This window comes from Macaca thibetana, chromosome X, assembly GCF_024542745.1.
Source record: "Macaca thibetana thibetana isolate TM-01 chromosome X, ASM2454274v1, whole genome shotgun sequence".
Lineage (NCBI taxonomy): Eukaryota > Metazoa > Chordata > Mammalia > Primates > Cercopithecidae > Macaca > Macaca thibetana.
Window position 1 is genome coordinate 142751350 of NC_065598.1, and position 13754 is coordinate 142765103.

Below are 13754 nucleotides of genomic sequence, written 5' to 3' on the forward strand. Positions count from 1 at the left end.
AATATATGCTTTTTGTAGCAGCTTTTAAAGTATTTGCATGGGGTAGAGAGGTGAGGATGCACCTTTCTGTGCAATAGTACTCTTAAGATACTGTCTCCTCAAAGAGCCATAATTTTCACATATTGTCTAGCTTTCTTTTTGAAAGATTCTTTTAGCTAAAGTCAAATCTTTTTTTCTGTATATAATTTGTATTCTGTAATTTTATAAACCAAAACTGTTTATAATAACTTACATCTTTAAAAAATATGATTGATAACATTAATAGAGCTAAATAAAGTTTTAAATTGGCCCTTTTTTTCTTTTTTGTGTTTTCTGTTTTTTACCAAGGAAATTATGCCACCAAATTCCCTTCCTTCCAATAATTCAAGGGTCGGACCTAATGCCCCAGAAGAAAAAAAACATTTAGATATAAAGGAAAACAGCACCCATTTTTCTCAACCTAACAGTACAAAAGTCCAGAGGGTAAGAATTACTTGTCACTTTGAATTACAATAAAAGAAATTTGTCTCAGATGTCACAATTGGTATTTTGGGTTTTTTCTCTGGTTAGACTTGTAGGCTACTTATGTTCTTTTTTTTTTTTTTCAAATGTGATTGCCAGTTTATGAGATACTACAAATTAATGTGATACATACTTTTCAATTTATTCACAGTGACAAATCTTATGCTGTAAACACAGAATAATGGGGTTGCATTTAGTGGTCACATTTTTCTTTTGACAGTGGGCTTTTTTCCATGCCTTCTTTCTTTAAATTTTCCAGGTATTGTAGCTCAAAATACACCTTCTGTTAGATGCATTAGTTACTACTTAAAACCATATTTTAGAAACTAATTTTCTGAACTAATCTATTTAGAAATTGGTTTAAAAGTCCTGCAGTGAAAGTCCTGCGTTCAGGCTTCTGTGTATCATTTGTTATAGTTAATGACATCCCTTGCATTCCTTATACTGCTTTAGGTGTTAGTGGCTTCATCAGTTGTAGCAGGGGAATCCCAGAAACCTGAACTCAAGGCTTGGCAGGTAGGAGAACATTCCTTGAGAAGTACACTTTCAGTTTATATTTTAATGTTTATTCCCCTTGTTAAGAAAGATTACAAAAGATCATCAGGATTAGGGACTGGAGGGAGGACTGTTTGTGGGTATGTGGATCCATTGCCCCGGAGTTAAAGCTTAAACACCTTCATGCCGCTTGTAAGGCTTTTCCCAGTTACTTGTCCAGTATCATGTCTAAATTATCTTCTCCCTTGCACTCTAGAGACGCTTAAGCCATACTGAAGTACTTTGAGTTCTCTGAACATTCTCATGCTTATGTTGCTTCTAGACGTATGTAGAGGTTTACTCTGCCTGGAACGCTTTTTCTCCTCCACTTGTCACTTCATTTTGACTTTATTCCTTACAAAGCTTTCCTTGTGTACTTGGCCAAAGATCCCCACCGCCATGGCTGGTTCAAGAGCCTTCCCCTTCTGTTTTGCAATGTGCTCACCCCTAGCATAGCACTTAAACATAGATGTTTATTTGTTGATCTCCTCAACCACATTGTAAGTTCCTTGAGGGCAGGGAGAGCTCGTGAGAACTGTTTATGGAAAAAATGTTGTGAACTCATGGATTAAAAGCAAAGGTGCCATTTTACAAAGAGAACTATAACGGCAAGTAGATTGGATATGTCTCATTACCGGGCAGCCCATTATCCCAGAACAAGGAGTAACTTTTTTCTGGTGTCCATATTGAAGGCCATCAGTCCATTCTTGCCTTTCTTCATTTTAATTTACTATTCAGGTCTACTCGTGAAGTGCTTAAATTAGAGTGGCCCTTGGGGTACTCCAACAGTTTAAACGTTGCAAGAAAAGATATTCGTAAATAATTTGCTCCAAAGTCAATCTAACTAAATCTATTATATAGGATTTTAAAGCTTAGTTTGGTGATGTTTGACCCAGAGGGAAGGGTGTAGCATTCATTCCATCACATGGTATTTTGGGAAATAATACAGTTAAAGGCTTTGTAACAAATAAAGCTTGTTGGAGAAACACCCAACATGCAGAAATGAATTGCCAGTTAATAATTTGCACAATTGTGTCTAGGTTTCGCTATAACTTGTGACAAGAAGTAGTTTTTTTTCCCCTCATTTTATTTATATATATATGGGCTAGGAGTACAGACATTTAGCATATGCCTTTTAAAAATCTGTTCTTATATTAAGTAGTATCCATAGAGAGAAGTTCAAACTTCCCTTGTGATTCAGCCTTTTAAAATTTTCTGAGTACATTATTGAACTGTGTATGGGCTTAATAAAACTTAACGCTTGTCAGTGTACCTATTTTTTTTTGTCTCACAGATTATTCAGTGCATTTTTATCCTGATGTTTTTGTTTGTATTTTGTGTGTACTGTTTTACTTGGTTAGCAGAAATGATTTACTTTTTACTTTTGTACCCTTGGTATTTCATTTTGATTTTTTTAAAGAATTTGATCGGCCAGGTGCAGTGGCTCATGCCTGTAATCCCAACACTTTGGGAGGCCAAGGCAGGCAGATCGCCTGAGCCCAGGAGTTCGAGACCAACTTGGGCAATGTGGCGATACCCCTTCTCTACAAAAAATACAAAAATTAGCTGGGTATGGTGGCATGCACGTGTAGTCCCAGCTCTTCAGGAGGCTGAGGTGGGAGGAACACCTAGGGCCCAAGGAGGTCAAGGCTACAGCAAGCCATTATCATGCCACTGCACTCCAGCCTGGACAACAGAATAAAAAGACCCTGTCTCAAAAACAAACCAAAAAAAACCAAAAAAAATTGATCAGGATAAGGCCTTTTGTAAATGAATTAGAGCATCTTCTACTATTAATTTTGTTCATACATCTCATGCTAAAGCTTGTATAATTTTGAATTATACATTTTGTGATTTTGCTAATACTGAATACTAGTCTTTATAATAATCTGATATGTTTAAGAGGTTACTATTGATCTATTCGTATTCATAGTAGATGTATAAAGTAGTATATCAACTACTTTTGTTTTCATATATTGATTTATATTTACAGCAAACATTTGTGTACCTACTATTCACCAGATCCTGTGCTAGGGAATTAGTCGTTACTTGCATTTTTCAGATTAATCTGTCATTAATTTTATAGGATCATTGTTACAATTTCTTTTTCAGGGTATGGTACCATTTGTTTTTGTGGGAACAAAGGACAGCATCGCTAATGCCACTGTTCTTTTGGATTATCACCTGAACTATTTAAAGGTGAGAATAGAAAGAACTTTAACTTCTAATCCTTTTGTACTAAAATATACAAACTTTATAGTAGATCTTTCAGCAGTTAGGACTCATTCGAGCCTGTGCAAAACACTGTATGACTTGTCAAAGATAATAGAGAAAATACATTGTTTAGCTTATAATTTTTCTAAAAATGGAAGTCTTTATAAATTTAAGTACCAATATACCAGTTCTCAATAAAGTTTTATATTTCCCCTTATTCTTCTCTTAAACCCTTACACTCAGTTTAGGCAATCCTGTACATAGCCTATTAATCCATTTGATCTTTTCTAGCATTTTGCTTTTTTCCAGGCCAAAATTTGTGTCTATAACTCTTGCCTTTATTGCTCCTTTTATGTCATTTATCAAGGAAATCTAAGCATTTCGTGAAGTTCTTTGCTTAAATGTTTACCCTCTCTACTTTTCTCTTTACTGTTATTCAAAATACAAACTATTTGTGTCTTCTCGTAAATGTTCATTTTAGTTAGTGTGATGCAGTTATGCCTCCTTTAAATTTCAAACTGGAAGATAGGAACCAGGAGGCTACAAGGTGTAGTGGAGAAAGCACTGGATTGACAATCCAGCAATTTACTTATAAGACTTCAGCCAATGAACTAGCTGTGTGACTTTAGGCAAGTCACTTCCCTACGTTAGATGCCTCTTGAAATTCCTTTTGGCCAAAATGTTCTATAATTTAATGAAATGGAAATTGATCTACTTCATTTTCATAATGTTTTATTTGTATCCATACATATCAAAATTATAATGTAGCTGGTATTAAATGTTTTTAAAGAGCATTTCAACTCTTATTTATGGCATTAAGAATTTTTTTTGCTGATTTCTTGAAAGAAAAAGTACATGATTTTTGCTTGTGTGTAAATAAGAATGAAAGGAAGAAAAAGTGTAATACTGGGCATGCCATTCATTCTTATGGTGGCCAGTTAATTAAAAGTGGGAAGGTTTCATCCAGCAAGGTTTACATGGGTAGGATACCTCTTTGATTTTTTTTTTTTAAGTATGTTTATGTGTAATCTTGTGTGTGTGTTTCTTCATATTCTTAGCTTAAATCATTATGAAGGCCTGGAGAGTTAGGATTGCATTGTATCAAATCCCTTGTTCTTTTGACTGTTGTTCTTTCTTAGATCCTTTGATTTATTCTCAAGAATATCTTCTTTGGTTATCAGCAGCTGCCCTGTTGCCATTCTTTCCATCACCAGAACTTCCCTTGTTTGGGCCTGGCATCTCACCAAAAGGTGACTGCTTTGCCCCAGTGGGATAACCTGGACTACTGTTCTGTTTTGCAAGATGTTCCCATTCTATGAGCTATTACTATACCTTTGGAAGAAGTCACTCAGCTGCAGTCTCTCCTTTGCTCAAATTCTATGTAAAACAGATTCTGGTGTAACTATGTAACTTGCTAATGATGGCAGAGCACAGATGAAACTGACCAAATCCTTACCTGACCTTTCTTTTCCAGAAGCTGCCACAACCAAGATTTTAGAAACTTAGCTGTACAGGGGGTTCTCCAATGACTGTTGATATAGACAGTCTCTATGATAACCTCTGCTTCACTGAGACACCTACTACTACTATAGTTATGAATCTGATTCCCTGTAGCCAGTAAATGAGATGTTTATGAGTGGATTGGGAGGACAGTGGTTAGAAATGAGGTTTCATCTGGTTTTGACAGAACCCAACATACTGGAAGCACTGTTTGTAAGGGTCTGTCAGTGGACCCCAGGTGTATATTTCTATCAACTGAATGTGTACTGTTTCTCATACTTGTTGTAGCAGAGTTGTAGTCTTTAAGAAGTTTTCAAGGCCTGATGTAAGACCTAGCTGTCTGGTCAGGTATTAAATAGTTTTGTTTTCCCCTCATGAGGAATAGTCAGCATTTTCAGTTCATGAAAAAATCATTGTTCCTTAACCATAGTATATGTTCTTTTAAAACAAAAGATGGCCCAAACTCAATGCTTTGTAAATTAAGGTATTAACTGGCAAATCTATTTTAATCAAGATTATTTACAATGTGTGATTTTTAAGGTTAACTGGTTAAACCTTAAATGTCATTTATCTGTATTCATACAGTTTAGCATTGTTTTATTTAATATCCTATCATGAAGAAGTCCCCAAAATAGCATATCTGTGCCTTAGCAGTAGAATAATTGGATAATAGTGCCAAATTAGACAACTTTAAATTGTATTCAGTATAACTTTAATGCTGAGTGTTTTTGTTATATCTCTAATTCTCGACATCGATAATCTATTATCTGTAGTGATTTTCTTTTTAAGGAGATCATTCAGTTTCCTGATAATTCTGTGTAACAGTGGTTACTGTAAATTTAGAGCTGAAATTGAAATATTCCAGTATATTTTTTATCTGATGAAAAGGAGAAAGGTTTTATTAAGTAAAATGTCAAATTATTTTTACTGTTATCTTGTATATTTTAAATAGGAAGTAGACCAGTTGCGTTTGGAGAGATTACAAATTGATGAGCAGTTGCGACAGATTGGAGCTAGTTCTAGACCACCACCAAATCGTACAGATAAGGAAAAAAGCTATGTGACTGATGATGGTCAAGGAATGGGTCGAGGTAGTAGACCTTACAGAAATAGGGGGCACGGCAGACGCGGTCCTGGATATACTTCAGGTACAAACTAAGCATTTTACTCAGTAACTTTATCTGTTCCTAGACTTATAGCTGCTAATCTCTAATATTCATTAGAACCCCATTGTAACAATTTGTCACTACATGGTTTCCAGTTCGCAGTGGGTTAAATTGTGTTACAAGAGACATAGAATAAAAACCTGATAATAAACACGTAGAGTTCACAGGGCAGGTGCAAGTTCTGTTCATGCTCTGATTGGGGGTAAATCTGCAAAGCCCTTGTGTGTTGATGACTTTCTTTAAGGCCTCTCCTGATTTTATAACTGTATAGTCAAAACTTTTTTCATTTGTGTACTGTGGCTCATTTTTTTGTCAGGTATGTGCTGGTCATATTTGCTGGATGGACTGTGTAAATCAGGGGTCTGCCTCTTGTGGCTCATAAGGTGATTTTCAGTGGCATGGCCAAAGTCAGTCCTAGGCACAGTCAAGAAGTAGGCAAAGTTTCTCTTTGCCTTCCCAGCTTTTCTGTCCGTGCTTCTTTCTTCTCTCCCAGTACCTTTCAGTGAACCTGATCCCCACCTGCCAGTGCCTACTGTCTTTCTTGCTCAACTGTGTATCTACTTTGTAACTTGCTAATGGTGGTATAAGATATAATCCATCTCACGCATATTTGCATTTCAAAAAGGAACTCTTTAAGATGGAAAAGCCTTCAAGATCCACAGGAATGAAGCTATAATGGTGAAGCTATAATTGGTCATTAGCTCCAACAGAGGAAGAGAGAGGTAGTAGAGTTGATATTCTGGAGTTGGGGAGAATTACCTACTCCTAAGGCCAACCTTGAACCTAACCCCTAACCCCTCTCCCAACAGTCTATTCTTTTTATTCATGAATTTCTGCCTCACCATGGAGCTCTTTTTCTCCACTCCTGTCCTCTAAGTCATTAACCCCTTCAGGCATAATGAGTTTATTATAGTAATTCTTTATTAATGATCAGTTATTGTAATGGGAGTTGGGGGGGCAGGTTGTGGACCAAACATCAGGCAAGCGTGTATCTGCCTTCAGCTAGATCCAATCCGTGACCCCACAAAAGACCCTTCCCTGAAGCAGTTGCCATGGTGGCCTCCTTTGCCACCCTCTCAGAAGTGACCAGATTATATACATTCCCCTCTGTCCTGGGCCAAATCTTGCTAAAAGGAGCTCTCTTTATAGAGGTTTTATCAAGGTATCACACTTAACTGTCGTAGATAATCTTTCCTCCAGAGAGCATAGATGTTTAAAGGAACACAGCTGTTTAATGATATGGCACATTAAGGTTTGAACTTAGGTGGCTAATAAAATACCTTTTTAAAAATGAGAATGAAACATGTTTATAACCGAAATTACCTCAAATATTGCAAAGCCCTTCATTTTGAGTTTAAAATTTTGTTTTATGAAATGGAAGGTGATAATACTCTTTGTGGGCTTATAAATTGGGAAGAGTTTTGGATTACCCCTGAAACGTCTCTGGAAGCTTCTGTTAACCTCTTTTTTTTTTTTTTTTTAAGTCAGACAATGGTATATAACTTTTAACTCTCGATAGGAACTAATTCTGAAGCATCAAATGCTTCTGAAACAGAATCTGACCACAGAGACGAACTCAGTGATTGGTCATTAGCTCCAACAGAGGAAGAGAGGGAGAACTTCCTGCGCAGAGGAGACGGACGGCGGCGTGGAGGGGGAGGAAGAGGACAAGGAGGAAGAGGACGTGGAGGAGGCTTCAAAGGTATGGAGATCTTCATTAAGAAATCAAAGTGAATTGTAGCAGCTGTCTTGAAGTTCCATGAAAAATCCTGTTGATGCAATGAACTATTATCAAGATCCCATCTCTCCCATTTTGTGCTGATCACCATAGGAAAGGATCAGCCTTCCACTTGTGTAGAAAGAAAGAATATTAGGCAGCCTTCCTTATGGTTCATATAGATACATGAATAAATGCTGATAACTAATTCAGCATCTTTGTGAGTCTAAACAGCATCACTTCATTAACTCACATTGACCTGTAGATGCAGAATTACAATACCTGTGAAATATTTTCTGTTACTTGACAGCAGGCTAGATTATTGATCATTATGTAACTGGAATCACTGGGGTTGATTACATTTCAGATTCTATGGTTGGTTTAAATAGAGGATGTGGGAATAAAGAACTTCCGGTAAGCATTTCAGAATTCAGTAACTGTTGAACCTTTTGAAAATATTCTCATAGGAAACGACGATCACTCCCGAACAGATAATCGTCCACGTAATCCAAGAGAGGCTAAAGGAAGAACAACGGATGGATCCCTTCAGGTAAACCCTGTCTGCCTCTTTTCATCTTAATTGTTTGAATATGGTAGTTTGAGATTTATGAGTTTATTTTACTTTATTGAAAACATGTTCAAAGATTACAAATCCAGTTTATATGAAATATTTTACCTTCAACATTACAGTTGTAGTCAATCTTAGTTCTTCGTGACAAGTATAAAAATAAGGGGATTTCTCTAGAGAATATGCAGTCTGAGTATTTATAAAGACCTTGACAGACACACTATGATTTTATTATTTATTATTTATTTTTACTTTTTTGAGACAGAGTTTTGCTTTTGTTGCCCAGGCTGGAGTGCAGTGGCGCAATCTCAGCTCACAGTAACCTCTGCCTCCCAGGTTCAAGTGATTCTCCTGCCTCGGCCTCCTGAGTAGCTGGAATTACAGGCACCCGCTACCACGCCCAGCTAATTTTTGTATTTTTAGTATAGACCTGGTTTCACCATGTTGGTCAGGGCCGGTCTTGAACTCCCAACCTCAGGTGATCTGCCCGCCTTGGCTTCCCAATGTGCTGGGATTACAGGCGTGAGCCACCGTGCCCAGCCACACTATGATTTTAATACTGCGTTGGTAGACCTACAATCCCCTAGAGAAGGAACATCCTGGGATGTACTTAGAGACTTCAGTAAGCTCTATGTGTCTTTGCTCCCCCGAGATACAGGGATAGGGTATTGTCTTTGAATAGAAAATAAGGAAAAGAAGATGTCTCTCTCACAACTAATAATCATGATAGACAGAGCTGATGATATTCAGCTAGTCTCCATGCTTGGTCAGTCATCCGCTTATTTACACCCAGGACCTAGTCTGAGGATCCCTTCTCAGTTGGCTGTCACCAGTGCTAAACCAGTTGTTATATAATTTTAAAATTATCTCCTGAGCACATCCAGGCACCTTTGCTAAGTGCTTTGTGTATGTTTTATCTCATTTAATCTTACAGCAACCCACTGAGGTAGTTTTATTATTCCACTTTATAGGTGAGTGCATTGAAGCTTCAGTCCTTTGCCCCCAGTCACATAGCTAGCATATGTCCAAATGATAGTCAAACCTTAATGTTTGATTCTCCGAATCCATGTTGTTGTCTACTTTTTCTGTAACTTTTAATTTTCAAGACAAGTAGTTAGGGTTCCTTCCTGACTATGGATTCATTTGGGACCATCACCCAAGATTAGTGAGAGATACTTTTTAAGACAAAGTTTACGATGGAATATTTCTTGGAATTCATAGCAGCTCAAAGTGAGTGTTAACTATTGATGGGTTCTTAAGGACCAGCACAGAAATCCCTTGGACATAGATAGATTGGCAAATTAGTGTATGTACCTGTCTTTTACAAAGCTATAAGATACTTATGTACCAGTTTTGTAATTCTCCACTTTAACCAACATGTTTGATGAACTTGGCAGTCTAACCAGGATGCACATTTATATTTCTAAATGAAATGGAATACTGAATTAAAAAGGTGATATTATGAAAATAGATACAAATCTGGCCAGGCACGGTGGCTCACGCCTGTAATCCCAGCACTTTGGGAGGCCAAGGCAGACTGATCACCTGAGGTCAAGAGTTTGAGACTAGCCTGGCTAACATGGTGAAACCCTGTTTCTACTAAAAATGCAAAAAATTAGCCAGGCGTGTTAGTGGGCACCTGTAATCTCAGCTACTCGGAAGGCTGAGGCAGGAGAATCGCTTGAACCCAGGTGGCAGAGGTTGTAGTGAGCTGAGATCTCGCCATTGCACTCCAGCTTGGGCAACAAGAGCGAAACTCCATCTCAGAAAAAAAAAAAAAAAAAAAAAAAAAAAAAGCTGGGCACGGTGGCTCACGCCTGTAATCCCAGCATTTTGGGAGGCCAAGGCAGACGGATCACAAGGTCAGGAGATCGAGACCATCCTGGCTAACATGGTGAAGCCCCGTCTCTACTGAAAATACAAAAAATTAGCCGCGTGTGACGGCATGCGCCTGTAGTCCCAGCTACTCGGGAGGCTGAGGCAGGAGGATGGCGTGAACCCGGGAGGCGGAGCTTGCAGTGAGCCGAGATCATGCCACTGCACTCCAGCCTGGGTGACAGAGCGAGACTGTCTCAAAAAAAAGATACAAATCAAAGTACTGAATCCTTGGTAACCAGACATTTAAAACACATGCGCATACCCGCTACTTAAACATACTTTGAAATTACAACTCTTTGGGGATGTTTTTAGCATTTGTGCTTGAAGTAGATCAATATTTGTAGTTGTTTTAGTTCCATTTGTCACTGTTAACTTTCATTTGTACCTCTGGAATTAACAGTGCTGTATTCAGCATTGGCACTTAAAATATTGTATAGCTCTTAGAACACTATTTTTTAAATTATATTAATCTTTATACTCTCCTAGGATTCCAGTCCTTCCACAAATTATTATATTCAATTTTCTTTATACTGTTCCATTCTTCAGACAGAGTTCAGGTTGTAGGATCATCCGAATTTTCTTAGTGAAATACAAGCCAGTAGAAACCAAAGCTTGTGTTTTTCTACTGTATGACTATGGGAGCTCACGGTATAGAGAAACTTGATCATACCTGTGATAGATACAAAGATGTAAACTAAAGTCTAGTTAGTGAGTTATTTGAGGGTAAAGCCAGAATAGGAAAACATTTTGTTTCTCGTTTCCTAGGTTTCACAATCTTTGGAGAATAACTCATTTTATTTTAACTCTAGTGTTAGAGGCATGTATGTCTTCTGGTAATCAGTAATAGTAATTCATTTTACCTGTTTGTTTCTCACTGTATTATTCTACTTAGAAGAAGACATGATAGGATTGTGAGTTTTTCTCTAACTTTGGATGCAGTGAGATGACCAGTGTGTTCCAGTTAAAGAAGAAGAGTGTTTTAAAATCATAAACCAAATAAAGAATCCTACCTTACATTAATTTCTTGCACTTCTTCTGTTCTCATCTCCATTTCTCTTTTTAACATCTGGAGTTTACACTTCAGGTTTAAATTTCTTCTCAGGCCAATTACAGATTACAGTAGGATATGGTCTGTGTATATAACAACTATAACTTGTTTTAGATCAGAGTTGACTGCAATAATGAAAGGAGTGTCCACACTAAAACATTACAGAATACCTCCAGTGAAGGTAATCGGCTGCGCACGGGTAAAGATCGTAACCAGAAGAAGGAAAAGCCAGACACCGTGGATGGTCAGCAACCACTCGTGAATGGAGTACCCTAAACTGCATAATTCTGAAGTTATATTTCCTATACCATTTCCGTAATTCATATTCCATATTAGAAAACTTTGTTAGGCCAAAGACAAATAGTAGGCAAGATGGCACAGGGCATGAAATGAACACAAATTCTGCTAAGAATTTTTTATTTTTTGGTATTGGCCATAAGCAACAATTTTCAGATTTGCACAAAAAGATACCTTAAAATTTGAAACATTGCTTTTAAAACTACCTAGCACTTCAGGGCAGATTTTAGTTTTATTTTCTAAAGTACTGAGCAGTGATATTCTTTGTTAATTTGAACCATTTTCCTGCATTGGGTGATAATTCACCAGTACATTCTCAGTTTTTCGTAATATATAGCATTTATGGTAATCATATTAGACTTCTGTTTTCGATCTCGTATAGAAGTCTTCATGAAATGCTATGTCATTTCATGTCCTGTGTCAGTTTATGTTTTGGTCCACTTTTCCAGTATTTTAGTGGACCCTGAAATGTGTGTGATGTGACATTTGTCATTTTCATTAGCAAAAAAAGTTGTATGATCTGTGCCTTTTTTATATCTTGGCAGGTAGGAATATTATATTTGGATGCAGAGTTCAGGGAAGATAAGTTGGAAACACTAAATGTTAAAGATGTAGCAAACCCTGTCAAACATTAGTACTTTATAGAAGAATGCATGCTTTCCATATTTTTTTCCTTACATAAACATCAGGTTAGGCAGTATAAAGAATAGGACTTGTTTTTGTTTTTGTTTTGTTGCACTGAAGTTTGATAAATAGTGTTATTGAGAGAGATGTGTAATTTTTCTGTATAGACAGGAGAAGAAAACTATCTTTTCATTTGAGAGAGGCTAAAATGTTTTCAGCTAGGAACAAATCTTCCTGGTCGAAAGTTAGTAGGATTTGCCTGCTCTTTGGCCTGATGACCAATTTTAACTTAGAGCTTTTTTTTTTTAATTTTGTCTGCCCCAAGTTTTGTGAAATTTTTCATATTTTAATTTCAAGCTTAGTTTGGAGAGATAGGAAGGTCATTTCCATGTATGCATAACAATCCTGCGAAGTACAGGTACTTTGTCTAAGAAACATTGGAAGCAGGTTAAATGTTTTGTAAACTTTGAAATATATGGTCTAATGTATAAGCAGAATTGGAAAAGACTAAGATCGGTTAACAAATAATACGTTTTTTTCTTTTGTTTTTTGAAGTGTTGGGGTTTGGTTTGGTTTTTCGAGTCTTTTTTTTTTTTTTTTTTTTTTTTTTTTTTTTTTTTAGTGAAATTTATTGAGGAAAAATATGTGAAGGACCTTCACTCTAAGATGTTATATTTTTCTTAAAAAGTAACTCCTAGTAGGGGTACCACTGAATCTGTACAGAGCCGTAAAAACTGAAGTTCTGCCTCTGATGTATTTTGTGAGTTTGTTTCTTTGAATTTTCATTTTACAGTTACTTTTCCTTGCATACAAGCAAGCATATAAAAATGGCAACAAACTGCACATGATTTCACAAATATTAAAAAGTCTTTTAAAAAGTATTGCCAAACATTAATGTTGATTTCTAGTTATTTATTCTGGGAATGTATAGTATTTGAAAACGGAAATTGGTACCTTGCACACATCATCTGTAAGCTGTTTGGTTTTAAAATACTGTAGATAATTAACCAAGGTAGAATGACCTTGTAATGTAACTGCTCTTGGGCAATATTCTCTGTACATATTAGCGACAACAGATTGGATTTTATGTTGACATTTGTTTGGTTATAGTGCAATATATTTTGTATGCAAGCAGTTTCAATAAAGTTTGATCTTCCTCTGCTAAACTGATGTTGATGCAATCCTTACAAATGATTGCTTTTAAAATTTTAAGCTAGGAAAAGAAATCTATAGAAAGTGTTCTGTTACAAAATGTAACTGTTACCATTGGAAATTTCACGTCATAGGAAGTTAGCCTTTATCTACCAACTTTCAAGAACTTGTTTAATAAAGTGAAAAACTCAACCAAATGGTACAAAACCACAGTGTACCATTACATTATGCACTAAGTCTCTTTTTTACAAAGGCTGAATTCAGCAAGGCGCTAACTTGCTTAAATGTGAATTACTAACTTCTAAAACTGTACTTTGATTCACATGTTTTCAAATGGAGTTGGAGTTGATTCATATTACAATATTTGTGTGCTAAACGTGTATGTTTTTCAGTTCAAAGTCATGATGTTTTTAAAATCTTATTAAAGTTTCAAAAATCTGAAGATTGTTTATCTAGATGTAAATTTTTATTAAAAAGTTGCACTTATGAAAAAGCAAAAAATTAGTCTGACAGATGTTTGCTCCTGGTTTTAAATTTCTACATTTGACAAAAACT

At 36.4% G+C, this 13754-nt stretch overlaps 1 protein-coding gene across 9 annotated transcripts in view; it reads left to right on the forward strand.

Annotated features, from left to right (window-relative positions):
- The window catches only part of FMR1 (fragile X messenger ribonucleoprotein 1), a 38711-nt gene extending 25011 nt beyond the window's left edge, over window positions 1–13700 (forward strand). Inside the window, exons 11-17 of one of the 9 annotated variants that reach the window (XM_050775185.1) lie at window positions 328–462; window positions 955–1017; window positions 3148–3234; window positions 5702–5897; window positions 7435–7617; window positions 8100–8182; window positions 11241–13700. In XM_050775185.1, the coding sequence (XP_050631142.1) occupies window positions 328–462; window positions 955–1017; window positions 3148–3234; window positions 5702–5897; window positions 7435–7617; window positions 8100–8182; window positions 11241–11402 (909 nt within the window). In that variant the 3' untranslated portion in view covers window positions 11403–13700. The other 8 variants (XM_050775187.1, XM_050775186.1, XM_050775190.1 and 5 more) reach the window with 8 other exon arrangements.
- The last annotated feature ends 54 nt before the right edge of the window (window positions 13701–13754 follow it).